Here is a 23,502-nt window from a genome sequence, read left to right on the forward strand (position 1 = left end):
TTTGTGCATTTTTCCCAACTCAAAAATAAATGTAGTTTTCACTGCTAAAAAGAGAAGAAGAATGTGGCCAAAAAAACCTGATAAAACAGTTTTTGTAACCCATGAGGCTGCCATGAGTCGGAACCAACTAGACAGCATGAGATTTGGACTCAGTATAAAGGGGAGTCTACAAACATGCTTTCAAAATACAAATTACTCTGTGGCATTCAAATAAATACTGAGTTTGGACATTATAGGATTCTTCTCTGCTTTTATTTCTCTGCCATGAGTAATAGCTGATATAAATATATTGTGGGAAAAATTTCTTCTCTATTGAATACTTCTATCACTAAGTAACAAAATTCTGAATACAAACATCTTCCCCAAACTGCAGCCATCCAGCTATTGAACAACCTCTGTGGATATCTAATATAGAAGTTCTCACATCATTATAATTTACTTTATTTGTTTTAATTGATTCACTTATAACCTTCATATATTTATTTTTAGGGACATCGTATATTATCAGTTTAGCAAGGAAAGCAATAATTCAGTGTCCTTTTTGTATTACTCTAATATACATTAGAATAATTCATAGAAGATAAACATTAAAAGTACATACTAAGATTCTCAAAATCAATAAGTTGGCATCTAGCACGCCAGGAAAAATGCTATAGATGAGTGTTTCTAAGTGATGCTTGCCACCTGCATGATAGAAAATCTGACGAGGGAGGGAATGGTATCAGAGCTGAAATTGTGCACACCTGGTTTGCAGAAGGCTGTGGGTGACAGTGGGAACCCCAAATCCACTTTCAGAGCCCACACCTGGATTACGCCCCCAGTGAATCAATCCCCTCTAATCACAGTTGGGGGGACATGAATAGACTTGCTATTAGACAGAGCAATGTGAAGTTAATGATGGCAGATGAAGTTAGGCTAAAAGGTAATACCTTATCATTTGATCTGCCATTTGACCCATTTTAAAGTTGTTTTCGTTTAAAAAAAGCGAAGGGGAAATACAGTTAAATGAATCCTCCAGTGAATCCCCTATGATCATCGACCAGGAATGTGAACAGCTTTCCTGCTATGAGTTCATTGTAAAGTGTACTGTTGCAGATGCCAAAAAACAGAGACTAGCTGCCATTAAGTCCTATTCACAGCAACCCAGTAGGACTGGGTAGAATTGCCCGTGGGTTTGGATCTTAACCTTCCTGATGCTGTAACCCTTTAATACAGTTCCTCATGTTGTGGTAACAGACCGCCCAACCATAACATTATTTTCATTGCTATGTCACAACTGTCATTTTGCTACTGCTACGAATCCCTGTGAAAGGGTCATTTGACCCCCAAAGGGATCACAACCCACGGGCTGAGAACCGCTGCTCTAACTCTTCTCTGGAGTAGAAGCCCTATAGCTCTCCCAAATTGCAAATGCAATTAGGCTAAAATTTAATTAATACCTGATCATTTCATCTTCCTTTTGACCATCTTTAAATTTGTTATAGTTTTTAATATTTTCTGCATTTGGGGTTTAGGCTTTTCTCTGTTTTATTTTGTTATTGTTTTGTTTTTGCATTTGTATATTTTTCTGTATATGAAGTCTAGGATGGGTAAATCTATAAAGACAGCAATTGGATTAATGGTTTCTTGGGGGGTATGGCACATGAAGTTGTGGGAAAATGAGGAGCTAATTAATAACAATGGGTACAGGAAAATGTTCTAAAATTGATGGTTGTGATGATTGTACAGCTACTTTTTATATGCTTAAATTATTTAATTGTATGATATGTGAATTATGAGTCAATAGAACTTTAGGTGGGTGGGGCATTTATTTGTATCTAACAGATAAATTTATTAATAAATATTTTACATATAAGGGGGCTTTAAAAAATTCATGGGGGAAATCCCATTATTTTTCATTCCATTTTCTACAAAATTTTTGAAACATCCTTGTTACATGTGTGTTTCTATACAATTCCCCACCACCCAGGTATTACAATATGCAGTGAGATAAAATTTGCTCTAGATGAGCAAGTTCTCAAATTTTAGCATGTATGAGTAGCCCCTGAAGAGTTTGTTAAACTACAGATTGCTGGGCCCCGCATTCAGAGTTTGGGCCTCAGTAAATATCTAAATATCTTTTACAGGTGATGCTAACACAGCTCGTTGGAGGAGCACACTTCGGGGACCTCTGCTCACCAGGGCTCCGAGTGATGCACAGTGCTCCTTTCCCAGTCCTAGTTGCTGAGAGAGGACGGTCAGAATGAGGATAGGAAAGCAGGGCCGACAAGGAGGCTAGGCCGTGGCTTTTCTTCTTCCACTCAGTCAGGCTCCCACTAAAAATGGGTTCCAAAAGCTGAAGACTGAAGAAGGCCAAAGAAATGTGGAACAATCAAAATCCCAGCGATGTGCCCGGGGATCTGAGACATGTCTCAGTTGAAAGTTGCAGTTCCATTCATGCAACCCCATCCGTTGGGCCACTCAAGACCTGAAGTGGAAGCCCACGTCGGCACTAATTGAGCACACTGACAAGCCTGGTGGCCGAGCTCCCTTGTTACGATTTAGTTAGATTTGGAATAACCTGAGCGATCATTTTTAAGGCCTTAATTATCATACCAGTCCATCGTCTATGCCTTCTGAAGGTCTCCGGCAGTTCCTTTTAGTTCATAGAGTTGAATTCTCCGAGGAGGTATCATCAACACTAACGTCTTTTGTTTCTCCGTCCAGGTATGTCATCACCAACCCCCCATACGAGTTCGAGCTCGTGCCCACGGACCTGATCTTCTGCTTAATGCAGTTTGACCACAATGCCGGCCAGTCTCGAGCCAGCCTCTCCCATTCCTCCCACTCATCCCAGTCCTCCAGCAAGAAGAGTTCCTCCATCCACTCCATCCCGTCCACCGCCAACCGACCGAACCGCCCCAAGTCCAGGGAGTCCCGGGAAAAACAGAAGTACGTGCAGGAAGAGCGGCTTTGATCTGTGTATCCACTGCCACCGTGTGTGAAACTGTATCTGCCACTCATTTCCCAGGGTGCTGTTCCCAATAGTAATTGTCGCTGTTTCCCCTGTAGTTTTCTCTCCCCTCTTTTTTTAACACATATTTTGCATATGTATGATAGTATGCATGTGGTTGTCATTTTTATTTCACCACCATAAAACCCTTGAGCACAACAGCAAATAAGCAGGCGGACCAAAAATTATTTGACTCTAGGTGAAAACTCACCCATGGGCACACTCCGACGTACAGAGCTCACTGTAGGAACAAGGTCAAGGATAAGAGGAGAGCATTTCTAGCAGTATCAGTATGTAAAGTCTGTGTATTTAACCGAGAGGGAAAGTTTATTCTGTTTTGTCAGGATTACCGGGATGCTTCAAGCTTTTATCTCTTTTGTTGTTGTTGTTTTTATGCACACAATAAATTAACACACATTTATTTGAAGCCAGCAACCAAAAACAAAGCGAACATATCAATTGTTTCTACTCTCTAGGCTGATCTATTGAAAATCATTTTAGAGACGTTTGCTATTTGCATAGATTATTATCAAACACCTGCTTTTATAAGAGAACATCAAAGATTTTTCAGTTTTTCCCCCATGCCTTTCGTCCCAAAGCTGTCACACTTTGGGAGTTCAGAGGAACACGTCCAATCTTAGTGAGGAACAGAATAGTATTCCATTCATGTAGGTCCCAAATCCTGGTGATTTAATTTCAGTGAAAAAAGCTCTGGTTGCATATTAAATTGTTATTCTGTCTCTTTGTGCTGCCATGTGAATAGCTAGTTTTTTCTTTCACTTTTGACATTTGGGATGAAAAAGCCATATGTATCATAAATATCAGATATAACTCATTAAAAAACTGCCCTCCTGGGACTTCTACATCTTTTAAAAGGTGAATTACCTACCTTATGTACAGAATAAATAATGCTCAGGAAAGAGCAAGTATTTTTGCACGCATTCTCAGGGGACCTTTTTACTCCCCTTTGTCTGATGTACCAGCGCCCCAATGCCAGTTAAGAGCAGGGGATGGGATAATGGTAGACGAGAGAGGAAGATAAACCCAGCAGCAGATCACATTGTAAGGATCAAGCCATAGGCCTGACTCCACAAAGACACAGCCTACTACCACCATTGTCTGTTGGCTCTGCTGCCTGAGTCTGGCTGTCCCAAAGCAGAAATCTAGTGGAAGAAATTTCTCATCACCAATTTTCTAGAGGGCCAACAGCCCGAGGCAGGTGAATGAAACCATAGAGAACTACGCCTTGTAGTTATAATGTGGCGGGGAGAGGAAGCATCATGGGGCAGGGAACCAAGTCTCCTGGCATATCCTTTTCTTTTTCAGAAAGCAGTTAGCATGAGAGTAAAGTTGGGGGGAAATGTTCTTTTTTCACTGTAGCGTTGTCAGATGTTTTATGCATGCAGTTCATGCATTAGGCAGCGCAGCAAATGCTAAAAATTAGTCGACTCTGCTATCACCAAATTCTGGCATTCCTATGGATGGACTGTCCCGGAGAGGGTGCCTGAAATACTTTAAAGCTTTTGATTGAATAGAATAGGGGTGAATTGGAGGAGAAAGAGGTCACCAGACGCACCTCTTCTACAATGGTGTTTTTATGGTGAGTGCTTTGGGTTTAGATTTTGGACTCCCTGTTCCTCCCCCAAGCATGGTAGTCTTGGAGATTTGCTTGCTGTGTGAATTGACAAGCACTTTTACTGACAAAATGGCAAGGCTCAGTGAGAACCTCCACCCCAGCCCTGCAGCCGAGAAAGGGGCAGTCAGTCTAGTGTTCAAACCAGTAACGGGATGGGGAGTATTTGTATAGCTAGATGTTACAGGACCCTATGAGTAAAAGATTTTTAAAATTATTTTTATTCCTATATAATGATATATATTACTTATGACATTCTATATATATAACTATAGGAATATATTAATATATAGTCATGTATATAGGATATATAGAGAACTATCCCCTGGTTTGGATCATGAAGAGATCTTCGTGTGTCCTTTGCAAGGGAAGTTAGAAAGCTATGCCCTGAGAACATTTATAACTCTTAAGAATGTGCCAGTTAAAGTGCTCGACAGGAAATATGACAGTTTAAAAGCATTGTAAAACTCACATAGCTTACTTCTCTCTCTAAAGTGCAACAAGGATGAATAAAATGGGCCAAGGTATGATAATTAATGGTTCTGCATGACCTAGCCACTGCTGGGGGTTTTCTTCTATAACGTTGTCCTTGTGGAAATTTTTGTGAAATTAAAAAAAAAAGGAGTTACAAAATTCTATTCTGTTATTGATTTATTTTGATTTAAATTATTCCTTTTGTGGTTTTATTTACTTTGGTTTGCTTTTTTTTTCCCTCCCCTTTTCCATGCCTTTTCCCCTCTTCTCTTCCTTCCTCGACTTTGTAAATCGCTCAGCGCAATGCGGCTGGGCTGCCGCTAACGCTAGACCCTCTAGAGTTTGTTTTGGTGTCCTGGGCTTGGGGTTTGGGTAATTTGGGGGAACGTCTCTCCATCTGGCTTGCCTTTAAATCTGCACGTGGCCTCCCCGCCCACATTGGTACCCTGTCCAAATCCAAAAGCATTTCCCACTGAGAAACCTGGCTTCCTTCATTCCCCCTGATTACCACCACCCCAACCTAGCCCCTCCATCAGTCTGTCCACATCTCAGTGTTTAACTTGGCAAGGCCTACGAAATCAAGTGATGATGCCAGTTGACATATTTTTCTGGAAAGCGTATATACCTATTCTGTTTGGCAAATAAGCTTCTCTCTTAACCCCTTATCTTCCTTTGGCTCAAACCAGAAGTATTCTTGATGGCAAAAGCAGTGGTTTCCTCTATGTTGGGTCAGTATGACCCAAAGTTAAACCTGTTCAGCTGTATTCATCAACTTAAGAGTCCACGCTCAGTTTTCTGGGTGCTGTTGATTCAGTTCCTATACTACCCAGGTCTCGCCTGCCACTTGCCTTTCAGGTAAAATCCCAACCAGAGATTGGGCAGATAGAGAGAAGTAAATTCAAAATGTGTTTTGTATACAATTGTATAGCAACTCTGATGAGATGCTATTACGACTGGAATGGAGTGGGAACAGACTTTGACATGAGATGGAATTTTGAGATCTTCCCTGGAGTGAACTAGATATACAACTAATGCTTACTGGTGAATAATTTGAGAGTTGACTACAGTTGGGTAATGATATATCCAATGATGCAAAAACATGATTATTACTTCCTTCTTGTGGCCACAAATTAGAGGACACTTTCCGCACCAGAGTGACGAGTCTCCTCCCTGATTCTCTGTTAGACTCCGATTGCTTCTCCCTCTTTCAGGAGCTCTTTCCCGAGAAAGGTTTAATATCATCGCTCTTCCTGCCTCTCTCACACACCAAAGGGAGGGTGGAAGGCACGGGTCGTCTTGACCGGAAAGTTTCTGCACTAAAAACCAGTCTGAGCCTGATGCTTGCTTTCCTCCTGTCTAGCAAAGGAGGTAATCTTGGTAGTCCAATTTTCTTTGGATTGTTTTTAACATTTGAAAAATGGGGAATTAACTGGGAATTCGCTTTTCAAATAGTCAGTTGCATTCAAGAGTTTAAATTACTAATCCATACCCTTAATAAGTCACTGTATTTTACCCGTTGATTTGTTGTCTACGTCTTGTGGACGACTATCTTTCGGTTAAACTGAGCAGGTTTGCAGATCAGGAGGTACACTGAAACTTCGCATGACTCAGATGGTCATGAAGTCATCGGCATCCATAGCAGGTGTCACGCTGGGTTATTGGGAGCATGAGCTCAGGTGGCTATTTATCCACATGAGGATTGTTAAAATTCTACCACAGTTGGGAGAGATCTTCTGCTATGAACATTAAAGATTGTTATCCAGAATTTTATTCATAATAGATACTCAATAAGTATTTTCTATAATTTACCTTAAATATTCCTATACCTTATATCATTATGTTATGCCTTTTCCATGCCCACTTGACTTACCTTTAAAAGCTAAGTAAATAAACACTCACCACTATGGCTGCCTTGCTGTTGGCACTTTCTTGAACTGAGTATGCAGGTTCAAGCGAGAGAAACAGCCATGTAGGCTCAGTGAGCAGAGATGGCCTGTACCTATTCTAAATTAGTAAATCCCAGGTGCCCAGAAAAGCCTTTGAATTGGCTCTTCTTCAGCCCAGCAAAAGCTGGGAGGTGCCTGAATCCCAATAGGGACAATGAAATCAACTTGCCAGGTTCCTATAGCAACAGGCTCTTGAAAGAGAAACGAGAGAGTACAAAAACTTCAGAGCCGGTAGAAGTCAAGACAGAGGACAAATTCACCTCTCAGTCAACTTCATTCAGCCCCATAACATGAGGAAAAAGTTGCTGTGGGCACCTGTCACTAAACTGATTGACTGTCTCTCAGGCAGGAGTTACCTGCCTGGGGGTTGCTTTATCCCCTGACACCCAGAAGAGAAGCTTCTAGCTCTCATCTGGCTCCACTGAGAGCTCAGAGGAGTGCTTGCAGGAGGGCTGGGAGACAACAGTTTGCTCTATTCAACAAGCCACACATTAGACTTATAGTGAAAAGCGACAAAACAGTCATGGTGGAAAACTGCAAAAGTATGAGACCATTTTCATGAACAGAAACGGTCCCATCTCTAGAGTGCAGCCACACATTATCCATCTACAGGAAAGGAGGCGGTATTCATAGGTGGGCTAGTGGGGAGGCCCTGGGGGTTAGATTGCAGAAGAAAAGCATGTGATGCCCACCAAAAGTGTAAAGTGGGAAACAATACAATTACCTTTGAAGGATTGAGCTCCTTGTTCACCCTTTCTGTTCTTACCTACAATCACTATCCAACTGGAATCGCTCTCTTTCTAGCCTTTTTTGTGTAAACCTCAACATACAGGGCAATAAGAAGGCCGATTCTTCCGCTTTGCTCTCCTTTTCGGCACTCATCTCTGGGGAATAGTTGTGTGAAAAGGCTAAATCCCACAGTACAACAACCTACAGATCCAGCAAAGAAGCTCGGTTTTCATAGCACATCCTGCTTCTCCCTGTGCTTATGGGGACCCCAGCTAGCTAGGGCAGCCCCCACAGAGCTTAGGCCTTTCCCCAACATTGCCCACTCCTCCAGGATGTCCATGTCTATCACAACTATTGGCTGGGAGAAGCCCTGCGCTTCACAATCACAACAACAAAGCGAGCACTGGAAGCTGGCTCTCAGCTGGAGTAGGGCGCCAGTTGAATGAGGGCCAGTACACAGAGAGGCCATGCAAACTCAGCAGCCTTACGCTCTGCAGACCCAAGACCGGGTCATTGCTTCCTCTCCTTTACTCTTCCAAACACAGACTGTCCACCGAATCCTCCTTTGTCAACTCTAATGCCATGACCCATTGACTGCAAGCCAAAATCCAATTTGGAAAGTCCCTTCCTCCACCCTAGCCCCTCTGCTGAAGAGCATTACTTACAATCATACCTAAAACGCAGCACCCATCTTGACCTGCGTCCTTTTGCACGGATTGTGCTCACATTCATACTAACCTATCCTAAACTGAGCCCTGGGGCTACTGTCGGGGAAACAAACGTTGGACTGCCAGCCACATGCTCAATGTTCAAGCCCCACCAGTGACCCGGGGGGAGATGAAGCTCCGTGACACAGGCTCACTGTGGCTCAGACTCAGCTGAAGGCAGTTGGGTCTGGTTGGGGTACTACAAAGTGAAGATGGGATAGGAAGAAAGGTCTAGTGATCTACTGCTGAGATTCAGCCATTAAAACCCAATAGATTCCAAAAATCCGCTCTGCCCTCTATCACAAAGATGGTGTTGGCTCAGGCAGCATTTGGCTTCATTGTGCATGAGATCACCGGGAGCTGGGCTCCTACTCAGTTATAACTAACAACAATACTGAAAATTACACTTCAGTACTTAAAATGGGCCGGGTGCTCTTCTGTATCCTTTACATATCATACTAACTCATTGAATCCTCCTAAGAACCCTAGGTCAATGCTGCTATAACTCCCTTTACAGGATAAGCAACGTAAGATATGGAGTTGTTCAAAGTCTTACAGTCCAAAGTGACCAAGAGACACTGAAAACTAAAATCTATGAATTAGATTACTATGCTGCAATGCCTGCTACTGTTGCTGATACTACTGATGATCTGAGCAGATCACATTGACCACCATGCAGCTAGACTTCTAAGTGCCTTGTGCACACTGGCACCCTCTCGTTCTAATGGTATGAAGGATCCTATTCATTTGCCTCCGTTTTCATACTAGAAGCTGAAGCTAAAATTATAAGGGCCATGCAACTAAGATGTGGACAAACCAGGTCAGCTTAAATTTCAACCCACAGTCTCAACCGTTTCCTTGACCCACACCACATTACGCACTCCTGGGTAAGTAAGAGACAGCACTTCCTGATGTCAGTGTCATTCTTTCACTGGCATTTCTTAGCAGCTATTTTCCACAGCTTATCTTGCATTGTTAGCCCACAGACCACAAAGTGAAATACTGTTCTTTCCCTAACCCCATGAACTGCCACAGGAGAGAAACTTTAGGCAGGTCATGAATTGTAGCCAGTAGTGACATCATGCAGCTCACCTTCTAGATGCGTATTAACAAATGGTGCTGTTTTCACTGGCAGTGAATAGGCCCTTACAGTCATAGAGGGATAAAAATAAAGCTCCCGGCACTCCTTCTGGCAGTTGGATAGACTTTTGATCATTGCAACCATCATTTGAATTCCTTCTCTGAGATCTTTGCCTTGTGGCCAATTTTGTAGCCCCCCATGGTCTCAGTTCTCAACTGGAAAGCAAGATACAGTGAACCAAGTTGTCCTGGCCATCCTTGGGGCTTCTCCTGGAGGCAGAGTGACTGGCTATCCCCAAAGTGTGTTCCCCTGGGACTCAATGGAAGAACCTTTTCATCAAGTATCTTTGCCCCCAGACACCTCAATAAAATTGTCAAAGCATCCATCTATTTCCATTTCCATACAGCTTATTTAAGCAAGGCTTCAACAACACATGCATTTATATTTTATGAGGCACCAGAATTAAACAGCAATTTCTCCTTCATCCTCAAACTCCTACTCCTCACTAGGATGTGCCTTAACCAAACTCTTTCCTGAGCTGTAGCTGCATGGCCACGATGCTTGTTTTTTTATTGCAGGAAATGTACAAGGAAAAAGAGAGGCTTAAATGGGGAAATAATGTTCTCTTTCTTGCAGTTGGCAAAAGGAAATTGATATTCTCTGTCCTGTGAAAGGTCGAAATGCCAACTCTGAATTGAACTGTAAAGACTAAATTCTGAACAAGTATTCTCCACAGCAGTTGTAAAAATTTCAGAAAATTGCAGCTGTCTTAGGTCGTTCACCCAAAAGACCTACTCATTTCCATCAGTACAGTTCACTCTGCCTGCCAACCTGGCGTGTCCAAGCTAGCACTAAATCCCTTTGCACAATCGGTCTGCACAATGGCACAGCCAAAGTCAAGGGCAGCTCCGGCAAACAGAACACAAACATCAGCCTCCACTCCCCTGAAAATCATCTTTACACATAAACCATTTGAGAAAGCCGTACTTTGAAATTGTTTCAGCAGTCTGGCAATGCTTTTAAAACATGATAACCATCACACTTTCCTCCTCTCTGAAAGGTTAGTTTAATCGTAGATCACAAAAAATTGGTTTCCACAAATGCATAATGGTTCATCTATGTCACACTTGAACTAAATGGTTTTTTAAATGGAGCTGAAATTATTTTGATGTGTACACAGTCCTAGATTTCTATACAACCTTTTTTAACCAGCCCATCAGGAGCTTTGGCTCTAAAGCCTCATTAATAATTCAGATGTACTGATGACTTTAAAAGATCTATGGAATTGAAGCTCAGGAGGAGGAAAAAAAATCCTGCTTGACAAAAAGATAAATGAATGTAGAAAGAAGCTGTAGGAGTCTGGCAAGCTGTAGATCATCTCAGAACAGATTGTAACTTTATCATTCTGTCAGGGGGAATAATTTAAAGCACTTAATCAGTTAGCTTCACTGTGAGGATGTACCATTATGAATTCCTATCATCCAATCTGTTCAAATCAAATTGAACTTAATTATAATAGGTGAGAGAGCCAGAGCAGGAGGAGGAGGAGGAAGACCCAAGAGATAGCAAGTCTACAGGGATGGGGGGTGTAAACTGACCTGCCGAACGAAGGGCAGTGAGGCTTCCTCACAGGCACACTCGAGTTCCAGAAACAGCATTTTCATTGAAGACTCGTGGCACATAAACCAGCCAGAGAAAGAATGGACCAAAGATAAGCAAGCAGAGGGGAGACGAACGGTTCATAAATGTTTAATTTAGAGGTAGTCTAAAGTGTGTGCGCACACACAGACACACACACACACCAAGCCAGGTGAGAAATGTTATTAATAAATCAGTTCAGTTAACATTGGTTCTGATACGCATTAAAGCATGTCTGCAGCAGTAGGTGTGCTTGAGAGAGTAAGGCCGCTCTTTCTCTTTGTTTTTCCTCAGCCTTTAAAATAAGACACCTGATTCTAACTTAGAACCTCTGACTAACTTAGTAGTTCCTCCCTACCTGTACCCTCACCTGATTTCCCAGAACATTTCTTATCTTAGCAAGAGGCAGGGATGAGGGATGGGTCACTGAATAGCACTACACTGCTAAGAGGAGGCCAGTTGGTTTTCATTTTCACCAGAGCACCCACATTCACTGATTCAGCCTTACTCCAAGCCAGGCGTCCTCAAACTTTTTAAACAGGGGGCCAGTTCACTGTCCTTCAGACCCGTTGGAGGGCCAGACTATTAGTTAAAAAAAAAAACTATGAACAAATTCCTAAGCACACTGCACATATCTTATTTTGAAGTAAAAAACAAAATGGGGCAAAAACACCCGGCGGACCGGCCTGATAAATGTCCTCGGTGGGCCGCATGTGGCCCGCGGGCCGCAGTTTGAGGACGCCTGCTCCAGGCCATTTCTATATGTAGGATGGAAATAAAGTGCCAAGACCTCATCAAGTTCCCTTGTTGACAGTTGCGAGTATGATCGTCCATTAAGATCCTGGCACTATGAATTGTGTTCAAAACTTGTTACCAATACACAATGTCCTTTCTTGAAATGAAAGCCATCTCAGAATTCTCTTAAAAAAATAGTCCTATTCTGATTTTCACTCACAACAGTCAACAAATTCTGCAAAGACTGACTGCAAAAGAAATGGAATTGTGATGCAGGTTAGATAAACCTTTACGTCTGCTTGTTATAAGCAAAATTCAATCAAGGTTAGGAGGCAATCTCAGATAGCATTCTGGATCACTCACTTTGTAGCTGAGATGTTGCACTCAAAGCAATGGGTGCACAAGTTTGTCTCCTTGTTGGACGTCCACACACAACAAGTGATATATTAAGTATCTTGATCCCTCCCAAGCCTTAAGTACATTAGAATGACTTCAGTGAACATGGTCAGAGTTCATTTGCCAGCCACTCCTTACTCTTTGAGGGTCATCGGGGAGCCTCGCCTTCCAGCGGCTCACTTGCGTGATCACTTGTTGCAGGCAGCAATGGTATGTTTAAAAGTCTGGGGTCCCCTTACACTGCACTGTCTCTTTTAGCAATTACTCACTGTCAGCTTCTATCAATTACCTTTATGCATTTTTTTCAAAAACTTTCCAACAGCTTTATGCTAGGACTAATGACGCTTCTCGTTTTCCTTCTTGTTCTCTACCCATTTTGCCCTGTAGCAGAAAAGAAATGGTTTACAGATGAACCGGATAATGCCTATCCCAGAAACATTCAAATCAAGCCCATGAGTACCCACATGGCTAACCAGATCAACCAATACAAATCCACAAGCAGCTTGATTCCACCAATCAGAGAAGTTGAAGATGAATGTTGACTCCCAGGAGACCAGAACTATTTTTTTTAAAGCCTGACAAACTTCATAAATGGTGACGTGACTTTTTCCTCTTACATGCTGAATCATTGGGGGAAATACTAGATGAGCACGAATTGCAAGAAAAATCATGTGGACGGTTCTTTCTCTTGGTCTGCCTTGAATATTGCTTCCATGTATTTTGGAAAAGGAAATAATTTCATTTATAAATGAACATACTACAATGGTCATGTATAGCCTCTAGCATTTTAAATTATTTTTATTTATTAGAAAGAATATATTTTTCTTTTTGTTTCATTGTCAAACATATTCCCTATATCCAAACACTGCAAAATCAAAATTAATAAGTGGCCAGACTACTTCATATATATTGATTTCTCTCTTCTTTCTCTCTTTTCCTTTGAGGAGAATGATGGTCACCACCATAATTAATTGTGATGAAGGAAAATTGATTATTAAAAGCATTTTTAAATGATCTAACCATGTATACACATATTTCAGTAAACACAAAAGAGAAAGTTAAAAAGCTGGTAGGCAGGTGAGTTGAATACCTGTGCCTGTCCTGGACAGGTATGTTTTGATGTGCTTTGACACCAACTCTTAACAAATGGAAACTCATTTTCACAGTTGAAAGTCATATATATGTATATAAATACATATATATATGTAAGTAGTTTTAGTTTTCATTTTGTAGTCTCATCCCTTTGCTCATTTGTTTAAAGGGAAGACCTTCTTGCAACTTTCTTGCAATGGCCAAGTCAGTTTTATCAGGCCAACTAACTATATCAGGAGGATTATGACTATGGCGGAGATGAGGAGGATGAGGTCAAGATGCACACAAGACACATCCCTGCTTGTGGTTGTAACGGAAGAGACTTACACATGCTGCTATGCCCTTCACTTCATATCTGCAAACCACACAAGTAATTTCAACCTCAGAAGGTTCTGGGGGGCCCCATTCCCCATCTCCTAACTTTTAGTTTGAAGGTTTATAAACACCAGTTAATAGATTTACATACCAATAAGCATACTAATTTATTCATACTTGTAACTGAGTTTTTATTTTAAAAGTCAGAAAATGTTTATCATCCACAAGACAGTTTTTGCCTAGCTTCTAGTTTGTACGCTTCCCGTTAGTTGTTGGAGAAACACACAATTGCTACAATAATATTTTAAATTAAAAACAATGAAAAGAAAGCCACAGAGGCATTTAATACAGACGGTTAAAAAAGGTCTTTGAAAAATGCTAGCAATGAAATCTAATGAATTAGTCACTGCAGACTGTGGTCAGAAGCTTTTTCTAGACATCAGATACTATCGTGTCTCAGAGCTCTGCTGTCACCTGCATGCGCAAATGCTTCATTCCAACTGATTTAGCAAGTCTTTCCACTGCAAAATTATCAAGCTCTGATGCAATCGTCAGGGTCTCGGAAGAAGCATCGATACAATTGTGATTTTTGTTTTCTTAAAAATGTACACTGTAGACACTTGGAGAAACCAAACTAAAGCCCCCTGATGTCTGTCCTATTAATTCTTTAAGTCATGACCCTGTGGTACCTAGTCATGGTAGTACAATTTATCAGCACAAATCAATGAAACACACGTCCACTATTTCAATTACCAATGTAAACAAAATTAGCCTCTACCTCTGTCCACTCCCTGCAGAACCAGTGTAGTCGGGCTTTCACCTTGTAAGCATCGTCCTGCAGTGACTTGTCAGACTGCGGTTACTTTGTCGTCACATTCTGTAGAAGTAGTTCTATCAAAATATCGTGAATATAATGTGTGTCCAATTGGATAGTTGAAAACTACTTATAATCAATCTCTAGGCTCCTCAGCAGACTATGGTGACACAGACAATCGGTATTTAGGCTTATAAACATTTCCTGGTTTCCAACAGAAGCAAAACGGGTTTGTGCAGTGAATTCCTGGCTAACATTTTTACAATTTTTCTGAACGCTCGACCTTCTTTTCTGTAATGACGTTGCACTGGAGCCTCCATAGGACACTCATGTCAGTCCACGCTCTCCTTTCCTACATGAGCACTGCTGAGTTCTTCTTCACGTTTGCTCCTCATAGCCATCTCTGGTTTGGTCACATCTATTTGACTTCCCCTGGCAGGCAATAGTGGCCACTTAAGTGAGCTTCCATTTTGGAAAGCACTATCCAATGCTTCATGGCCACTGCCCTACCTTCAGCCCATGGCTCCAGATCAATCCATTTTGAAAATATTAGTACAAACCCCATCCCCATCCCCATCCCCATCCCCATCTCAAGATCATTTTTTACTGCAGCTGAATCCATACTTTTTCGCCCTTTATCCTAATGGCTAGTACGATTTCTTATCACTAGGGACTCCTTGATTCATAATACCTCCAAAACTAAAATTTTATTTTCTTCTAAGATAGAATACCAAACCCATGCTGCTCTATTTTTGTATCAGTGAAGCGTTCCAAGACAGAAAGTGAAATTAGCCTTTTCTTTAACCTCTTAAGAAGGCTCACAAAATGACTGGTTAGTGGCCTCTTAGTCCTTTTGACAAATACTGCTGCCTGAGAAATTGAAAGTGAAATGAAAACAAAATTTGTGATATCACGGAAGTACTCAAGGAGCTAATAGAGTTTTCTGACTAGTTTATATGTAAGAATTCCTCATCTTGTGCCCATTCTTGCAGACTTGACTTTCTCCTAAACCCAAACTCCAAAAGAACCCTCACGGCCTTGAAGCCAGAGTCCTACTCTAAAGGGCAGAGTCGATCTGCACCTCAATGCTTCTGATACCATAACTCTTTACAGAAGTAGTAAACCTCTTCTTTCCCCATAGAACCACTGGTGGTTTCAAACTGCTGACCTTGAGGGGAGCAGTCCAACTGGTAAGCACTACAGTCGATAAATGATAGTACAGTCCATGTTAAGAGACTCTGATCAAAATTTTAAAAAGACACTTGGCTCTCTAGCATTAGGATTCCAGACAACTCATTTGTCAAACTAATGACTTTATGATTTGTTTTTCTGTGTGCTTGTTTATTGTCTCTACATGTTTCCTTACCCTAGATTTCATATAAAGAAATCATAGAACAGCCCACCACAACAAAATCAAATAAAGTAAAACCTCAATCAAAAGCATAAAATAATTTTTAAAAACTAGAACAAATTAAAATGGGTCAAAAGGTCAAACAAATTATGTTAAATTTTCATCTAATTATATATGCATTAATTCACTTTCCAATGTACTCCATCTTAGCACAGCTTTCACATCTGTGGTCGATGGTCCATGGGAATTCAGCGGAGCCTTAATCCCTGCTGTGACTCTGCAAATGGATTTTGGACTTCCACTGTCATCCATAAACTTTTGCCAACTGGGCGCTCAGAATTTAAACTCCAATACAACCCCCTCCTCTGATCTTGGATTTATAATCCTTGGATCACACAGATTGGTTCCATGATGTTTTGGAGGCTCGTTGACAGGATGTTTCCCAAATAGAAAACATCTACTTATAAAGGCACCACCACCACCATCACTTTTCTCATTAAGAAAGTGTTTGTTTGCCTAAGCAATTAACTGTCTTAGAATAGAAACTTGAATTAATATAAAATACCTAAAGTAAAAGGGAACATGAATAAGTCATGTCGGGGAACACTCAGGAGCTCATTCCTTCCAAAAGCTTGGGTCATCTCATTATATACTTTGTACAAGATTTAATTGATGATTTTACTAGGTAAGTTGAGGTGTTTGGTTAAGATTGAAAGGAAGCAAAGTTAGAAGCATAAGAAAGTTGGGGATATCCTCATATTAAAAAAGAAGAATCCCAAGTTTCCTACTTATGCTACTTAATAGAGAAGTTCAAGAAGCACATCTGCAAATAACCATGAACTACTCGGGGGGGGGGGGGCGATTGTGAATCTTACGGTTTCATTTGTAAATGAGATGATTCATTTAAGATAACTCTATGCCCCTTTCAGATCACAGAGTCAAAGATTTCAGTTGGGAGAGATCTTAGGAACAGCAGTCTTTCTCTGGCTGTGTCCTCAGAGACAATCATGACCTGGGTTGAAATAATGGTTCTTCCTGCTGTGTCATCCAAGAAATCAATATTCATGACCTTAATGTCCGTGCCTCCAACATAATTCAATCTAATGCTTTTCCTTTTTAAGTCTCCTTAAGTTAATTTGTTTGTACATTCCCAGATTTGTCTTCTAAATTTCATCACTGAAAATCCCTTTTCTGAGTAAAAGGGCCAGCTTCAGTTAATTTTCACCCATCTGTAGAATTCCTGAAATTGTCCTCATTTATTTTTCTCCACAGCGAAATAACATTCAGAAAGTGATCAGTCTTACTACTCACTTAATTTTCTGTCCTTTATTTTATTTATCTCACTAGTACTGTAACCATTTCTTTGCACCTTAGATTAATACATCTAATTTTGATTTATCATTCTTGTTGTTCAAAAAGAACTTCAGTGAAAGGAAGAGAAAAGGAGAGAAAAAAACATATCAACTAATTGAGATGTGAGCCACTTGACTAGGAGACTAAGCAAATCCATTTAATTTGAATATTCAATTTCAGTGCAGAATTTTCCATTTTCTACCTTGTTCCTATTTTGCTGCTTTTGAAATGATGGTAAAATCACCCAAAACTGTAATTGCTGGAAAGTTGTTTTTTCGGGGGGGGGGGGTTGTTTGTTTTTTTACTGATTATGGCCTAATTCACCTTCTTATGAAAAAAAAACAAACAAACACCCATTGCCATCAAGTCACTTGCAATTCATACTAAGTAACATTCTAGACTGGACTAGAACTTTGCCATAGGGTTTTTGAGACTATGACCTTTACTAATGTATAGCCTTACCTTTCTCCTGCTATGAACCAAAAGGGACTGAGGATTTACTTAAGACCTACCTGTTAAATTATCTTTCTGACAGAAAGATTTCGCATTTCAAGGCAATGGTCATTTGAGGAGGAACTTAGTTCCCTTGGATTTATTTGTACCGAGCAGACCGTATCAATGATTTCCAGCCACGTGTTTCAGTAGGGCCATTGTTACCAGTTTCAGATCTGTTCCTACTGGTGGTTGGTTGCCTGTGAAATTTCAGCTGTAGATATTTTAACAGTGCCATAAAAAATAGAATGATTCAAAGAATATCTTAAGTTTTTACTTTATTTCTCAAGAAACTATAGAGTTGCTATTTCTATGAAAAGCCTTTTCAAAACATATGCACGGAGGAAGCAGACTACTATTGTTTGAGACTCTTTGATCTCACCTCCCCACTTGGGAATACTAGGAAAGGATTTCTGAATTAGACTACCAGTACTGAACCTTCCTTGTTTGCCTAGTGTTTTCATGCAAAAATGGTCTTGAGACAGGCCAACTCAGAACAGACTTAAAAAAGAAAGAAAGAAAAGAAAACCAAAATATTATAAACAAGCTTTTAATAATATATAGCTCTCAGTCAGGGAAATATATGTGAAGCCAATAGAAAGTGTTTGGGGTTGGAAAAAAGAAATGATTGCATTTAATTGTAGGACTGGGAAGAATTCAAAGGAATATTACAGTTGATGGGTGTTGGAAATATTTTGAGAAGAAATGGTGGATGCAAAGGTGATAAAAGGTATGGAGGTATTTCTGGGACAGGGAATCTAATGACATGGGTAAAAATGTGATTCAACACATATGCCATTTTGTCTGCAGGAACAAATATGTGTAAGGTAGCCAAGAGAAAGCAAGGTGAAAATTTTATGGAAAGAGTTAGAAAGATTTTCACTGAGGCCAAACTATCATGTTGAGTCTTGCTTTGGAAAAACCATGAGAAGCCACTACAAACTTTCAACAAAGAGTGGTGTGTGTCACTGCCTGTTTATTTTTCATGTTAGAAGTTTTGAGCTGTTTATTTTTCTTGGAAATGTTGCTGAAAATTGTCTCAGCAACCTGGAGTTCTAAGAGGGTGCATGCTCTAAGTCAACAACTCAACACTCATTGCACCAACCTACCCCACATATCCAGCTCATTGACATTCCAGACACAGGACATCCTCACTTGATTGAATTACTAAAACATAAGCAATAGACTTTTACGAATAGATTAAAAGAAAGGATTAGGTGTTCAAATTCTCTAAAAAGCCCACAAAGCATACTCATTTTGATACATTAGCATAATAAGAGCATGAAGTAGGCTATCAACAAATTATAAAACATAATCAATATTCACAATTGCCTATTATAAATCTCCAAGAAAGCATTTTGTCAGCTAACCAGATAGCCTTTGCTTAGTAACCAGTTAACATTAAGTAAATATTTGTAAAAGGAATGGATGATGTAAGGAACGTACATGAAATAGGCCCTGCTATCAATAAACTTATACCCCACCCTCTTTTTCTAGAGAAAAGCATTTAGTTCGTTTTAGTTAAGAAATGTAGACCATACTTACCTGGCAGGGGAGAGACCATGATCACGAAGGTGGTTTTCCCAGGGCGAGGCTCATCCATTGCACTCCGGACGTGCTGACCCCTGCGATTTCCCCAAATGTGGGAAACTCAACTGCCTAACTTGTAGTGGGGGACGGCGTTCGCGCTCTCCCCCCCCCAAAAAAAAAAGAAAAAAGAAATGTAGGCCAGAGTTAGTTAAGTAGAGAGAGTTCCACGCAGGCTGGCAGGCAGGAAGTCTATAGTTAGGAGCAGGGGAGGCAATGTTAATCAGTAATGTCTAATAGACATTTATTTGTTAACTAGCTTATACATGCTTGTTCCTGTGTAATACCTTTACAAGAAGACAGCACACCTGCTTAAGTGAGAACACAAGACACATAAATAAAAAGATCATGTTGCATAAAGCAGATGCTCAATATACAATTTTTCACTTATGTACGGGGACTAAGTTGCACATATGTACTCCAGATCATAATTGTTGTAGAAGTTTGATTGGGGTATCTGGAGCTCAACTGTGGACCCGGTGTTGGGGTGCTGAGTGTGAGAGACAAGCTTTTCTCTAAAGGGAAAGCTACAACTAAGAAGCAGGGGGGGGGCGTGGGTGGGCACAAAATGACCAGCAGGGAAGCCAATGAGTGCAAAGAGCTGAGATTTAATTCTGGCTTCATTCAAAGTGGAAGAAACAGAACTCTCCATAGGGAAGACTTGTCAGAAAAGAGGGGTGTGTGAGATGAGGATAGGCGGGAAGGATCTAGCAAGCTCTGTGGATTTGGAGGTCAGACCCAAAGAGGCACTTAAAAATCAAAGGGTCTGGATGAGTTTTCCAAGTGAGAAATTGTTGAAATATAGAAAAGAGACTGGCAGAAAATTTAGAAGCTACAACCATTTTGGAAGCATAATTTATTTTTCTAGACTAGTTTTTGGCTTACAGTAAAATCATGTCAAAAATGTAAAAGTCCCCGTATTCTCTCTTATCCCTCTGGACACTGTTTATCCTAGTGTTATCTTGCATTAAAATGATACATTTGTTAAAGCAAATGGGCCAATCACTATCTCTATTGGGGCTCACTTGTTGTATACCACTGTATTTTTAAGGACTATAAAAAATAAAATAAAGTAGATATGATGGGCGACTCACAGGATAAGATTTCTAGAATTCTTCAGATCCAGGAAAGTAGAAAACAAGACAAGGAAAATTTAAGGGAGAAAAGACAAGTCATGACCTAGAAATGAAAGGACTCATTTGGTAAGGTGTGTTAGTCCAGGTTGACTAATGAAACAAATCCAGAGCCACTCATAGGTTTAAGAAAGAACTTTATATCAAGAAGTAATTATCCATCAGCCCAGTCCAGATCAAGACCATAAGCTCGATAATAACCCATGAATTCCTCTTCAGACTCACGTAGCGCATGCAATGATGCTGAATGCAGGAAGATCACAGGCCTTTGGGTAGAAAATCCTGTGGGTCCAATGACAGTGGAAGCATCTCCAGGGCTCTGGCTGCCATTGGTTGGCTCCATCTGGCTTGTCCACAGAAAGGCGAGGCAGAGAGAGTATGCCCCACCTCCAGGAAGGAATCGACGAAGTCCAAGAATCCTCATGAGAAGGCCATGCCCACAGGAGGCATCAATCAGGCTGTGACCTGATCCACAGGCTAGACTCCACTCCTAGAGCCTATTTCTCAAGTTGACATGAAATCATGTAACTACCTCATAAGGGTAGACACTTTGACCATTTGTCTCTGTCCCCAGAGCTTGGCCTCAGAGTACGCCTCTCTTTGGTACTGAGGGTGTTGTGAGGCATTAGGTTAGGTAGAGAGTCTAAATTATTAGCATTCTTTCTGGAGATGCTCTCAAAAGGATGAGATCTCAAGGAGGAATTTTCTTTCTCCCCCCTGCTAATGCCATCCTGTGGTCCTTGCCTCCCTGCTGAACAGGACACATGCCGGTTGCTTTGGGTTAGGGATTTTTAAAATAATCGCCATGTTTTGGTGGATTTTTTTTGGACAGGGGCATAAGAGGCAATGTGGTGGGTGAGGGGGAAGGAGGGGAGGGCGAGTCCAAGTGGAAACTCACCTTATTTCAAGATGGATTGCGAATTTTAAACGTTTCTTTTGGTTCATTTACCACCTTGAGGACTTCTAAGTTGCTTCCTCTCTTAACCATCTTCGTCACTGAGCAGGGCAAAACTTGACACACAGCTCCCCAGGGTGCCTTGTTAGGAAGCACTACTAGTACCCCGTACTTAGAATATTAGACAGAATATAGACACAGCTTGACACGTCCCTGCCAGAGCAACCCAGACCCTTCCTCACTCAGGACCGCAGGGTCACTGTGGGAAGGCTATTCGCAAGAAGGGATCCTGGCCAAAAAGCTTGCCACTGAAGGCAGAGCTTCTGTCCACCCAGGTGAGATGTTCTCCCCACCCAGGTGAGACGTTCTCCCCACCCCTTCCTTCCGCTAAGTACTACCTGACATACATTTGGCCAGTACTGCAACATTTCAAACATAAACCAAATCTACCAGGAGATCTTAATGAAAAACTGTCCATTCCCAGGTGACACAATCACATACTGCCTAAACCTTCTGGCCCACATCCCACGAGCCAGATGCTGAAAATAAATCATCCCCACTTCACACCAAAACCTGCACTCAAATTTTCTTCCAGGGACAAAGGTGGGGAAAAGTATATATGCACAGAGTTCATTAAAGAAAAAGAGCGCGGCATGCTCATCTGTCTTTCGAACCTGTGACTGTTGGCATTCGTACTACCGTCGGCATCAACATCATCATCCCCTCGATGGCCGAACAGTGGAGAGGACAATTGCTGGTGCTCTGCAATGGCCTATTCAACTCTGTCATCTGTAACAACCAGTGAAAACTCTCTTGTCTTGTAAAAAAGGGTTTGTACATAACTTGTACATGGTTTCATTTTGTATTTTTCACAGATTAAAAATTTATGTATTTGTGTTCTAAAAACAAGGAGTGGTTCTTGTGTGTCTGCAGGAGTCTGGTGACTGTGGAGCTAGATTGGGTGGGCTAAGGGAATGGGGTAAGGGGATGAGAGGGACTGGCTGCTTTCTCTCTGCTGAAGGAAAAGTTTGGAGTGATGATTTTGCCTTTCCAACTTTAAGTGCAGCAAACACTTCACATTTTACCAGGCTATGGTGAGCATGTATCAACCGGAGATTGTAATAGGCAGTGGGGAAAAGGAAGGGCCACAGCCATTAAATGAAGTGCCCAAGAATCCCCTCGGGGCGCACCATGGCCAGTAGCTATTCTGTACCCCTGAAGGCCCACCTGCTCCCTCAGAAGGCATAGCTTGGCCCATTAGGCAGGCCTATTACAAAAGGGACACCATTCTGGTAAGCCCTTGAAAAGTTAGTGTCTCTCTTCAGCTACCTGCCCCCAAACGAGTTATCCTTTCTTACCATTTAACAGAGAAACCAAGTTGTTTTCACCTGCAGTTAGCTTATCAAACCCAAGACATTCTGCTAAAGGTTTTACTTATACTGCTCCACACCAACTGAATGATCAAGGAAGCTATGTCTAAGGCAAACAGACATCTTCAAATCTGGCTGTATCTTCAGCATCTTGTGAGTTTAAATTCGGTTTTGGTAGCAGGGGTTATAATCACTAAGGTTAGGCTTCATTTAACCTCTAAGAAGGAAATGAGTCAGAGAATACGAAGAAATCTCCTAAGCAGTCTATGGGAAATACCAATCATTTGCCTGCTCATCGCCTGACAAAAGTTCAGAGATTTAAATCTATCCAGAGGTGGTTCTGGAGAAAGGTCCTGGAATCTACTTCTTAACATCCACCATTCAGAGCCCGTGGAGCACTGTCCTACACTGGCGTGTACTGGCTTGCTATGACTCAGAATCAGCTCATCGGCAATTGGTACTAGTGATACATAATATATGTATATCTGTTTAGTACTTACTATATTCTATAAATTGCCCTATTCATTCCATTACACAAATATTAGTCAAATATCTATTATGTTCAAATGCCTTGACTGGTTAGCAGGGATAAAACAGTAAGATCCTAATTTGTGTCTTGTAGTCTAGAGGTGGGGGCCATGAAATAAGCAAATAATAGCAATTTATTGAAAATAGATAGCCAGAGGTACAGGTCCTGTGTACTCTAGGGTCCACACTAAAGGGTTCTTGGTCACTGAAGAATAATCCACCAATTGGTTGACTCTTTCAA

At 41.1% G+C, this 23,502-nt stretch overlaps 1 protein-coding gene and 1 non-coding gene across 4 annotated transcripts in view; both read left to right on the top strand.

Moving 5' to 3' along the window:
• KCNMA1 (potassium calcium-activated channel subfamily M alpha 1) overlaps positions 1-13,023 on the top strand; it is a 992,499-nt gene extending 979,476 nt beyond the window's left edge. For 2 of the 3 annotated variants that reach the window (XM_075533802.1, XM_075533801.1), the window contains one exon: positions 2,707-5,245. In XM_075533802.1, coding sequence (XP_075389917.1) covers positions 2,707-2,956 — 250 coding nt within the window. In that variant the 3' untranslated portion in view covers positions 2,957-5,245. Of the gene's footprint in view, positions 1-2,706; positions 5,246-12,721 lie in introns of those variants that run through there. The other variant, XM_075533804.1, reaches the window with a different exon arrangement.
• A 6,262-nt stretch (positions 13,024-19,285) lies between these two features.
• Positions 19,286-19,446, top strand: LOC142430113 (U1 spliceosomal RNA). Its single transcript, XR_012780584.1, has one exon. It is a non-coding gene; the product is annotated as a U1 spliceosomal RNA (small nuclear RNA).
• The last annotated feature ends 4,056 nt before the right edge of the window (positions 19,447-23,502 follow it).

This window comes from Tenrec ecaudatus, chromosome 16 (assembly GCF_050624435.1).
Source record: "Tenrec ecaudatus isolate mTenEca1 chromosome 16, mTenEca1.hap1, whole genome shotgun sequence".
NCBI lineage: Eukaryota > Metazoa > Chordata > Mammalia > Afrosoricida > Tenrecidae > Tenrec > Tenrec ecaudatus.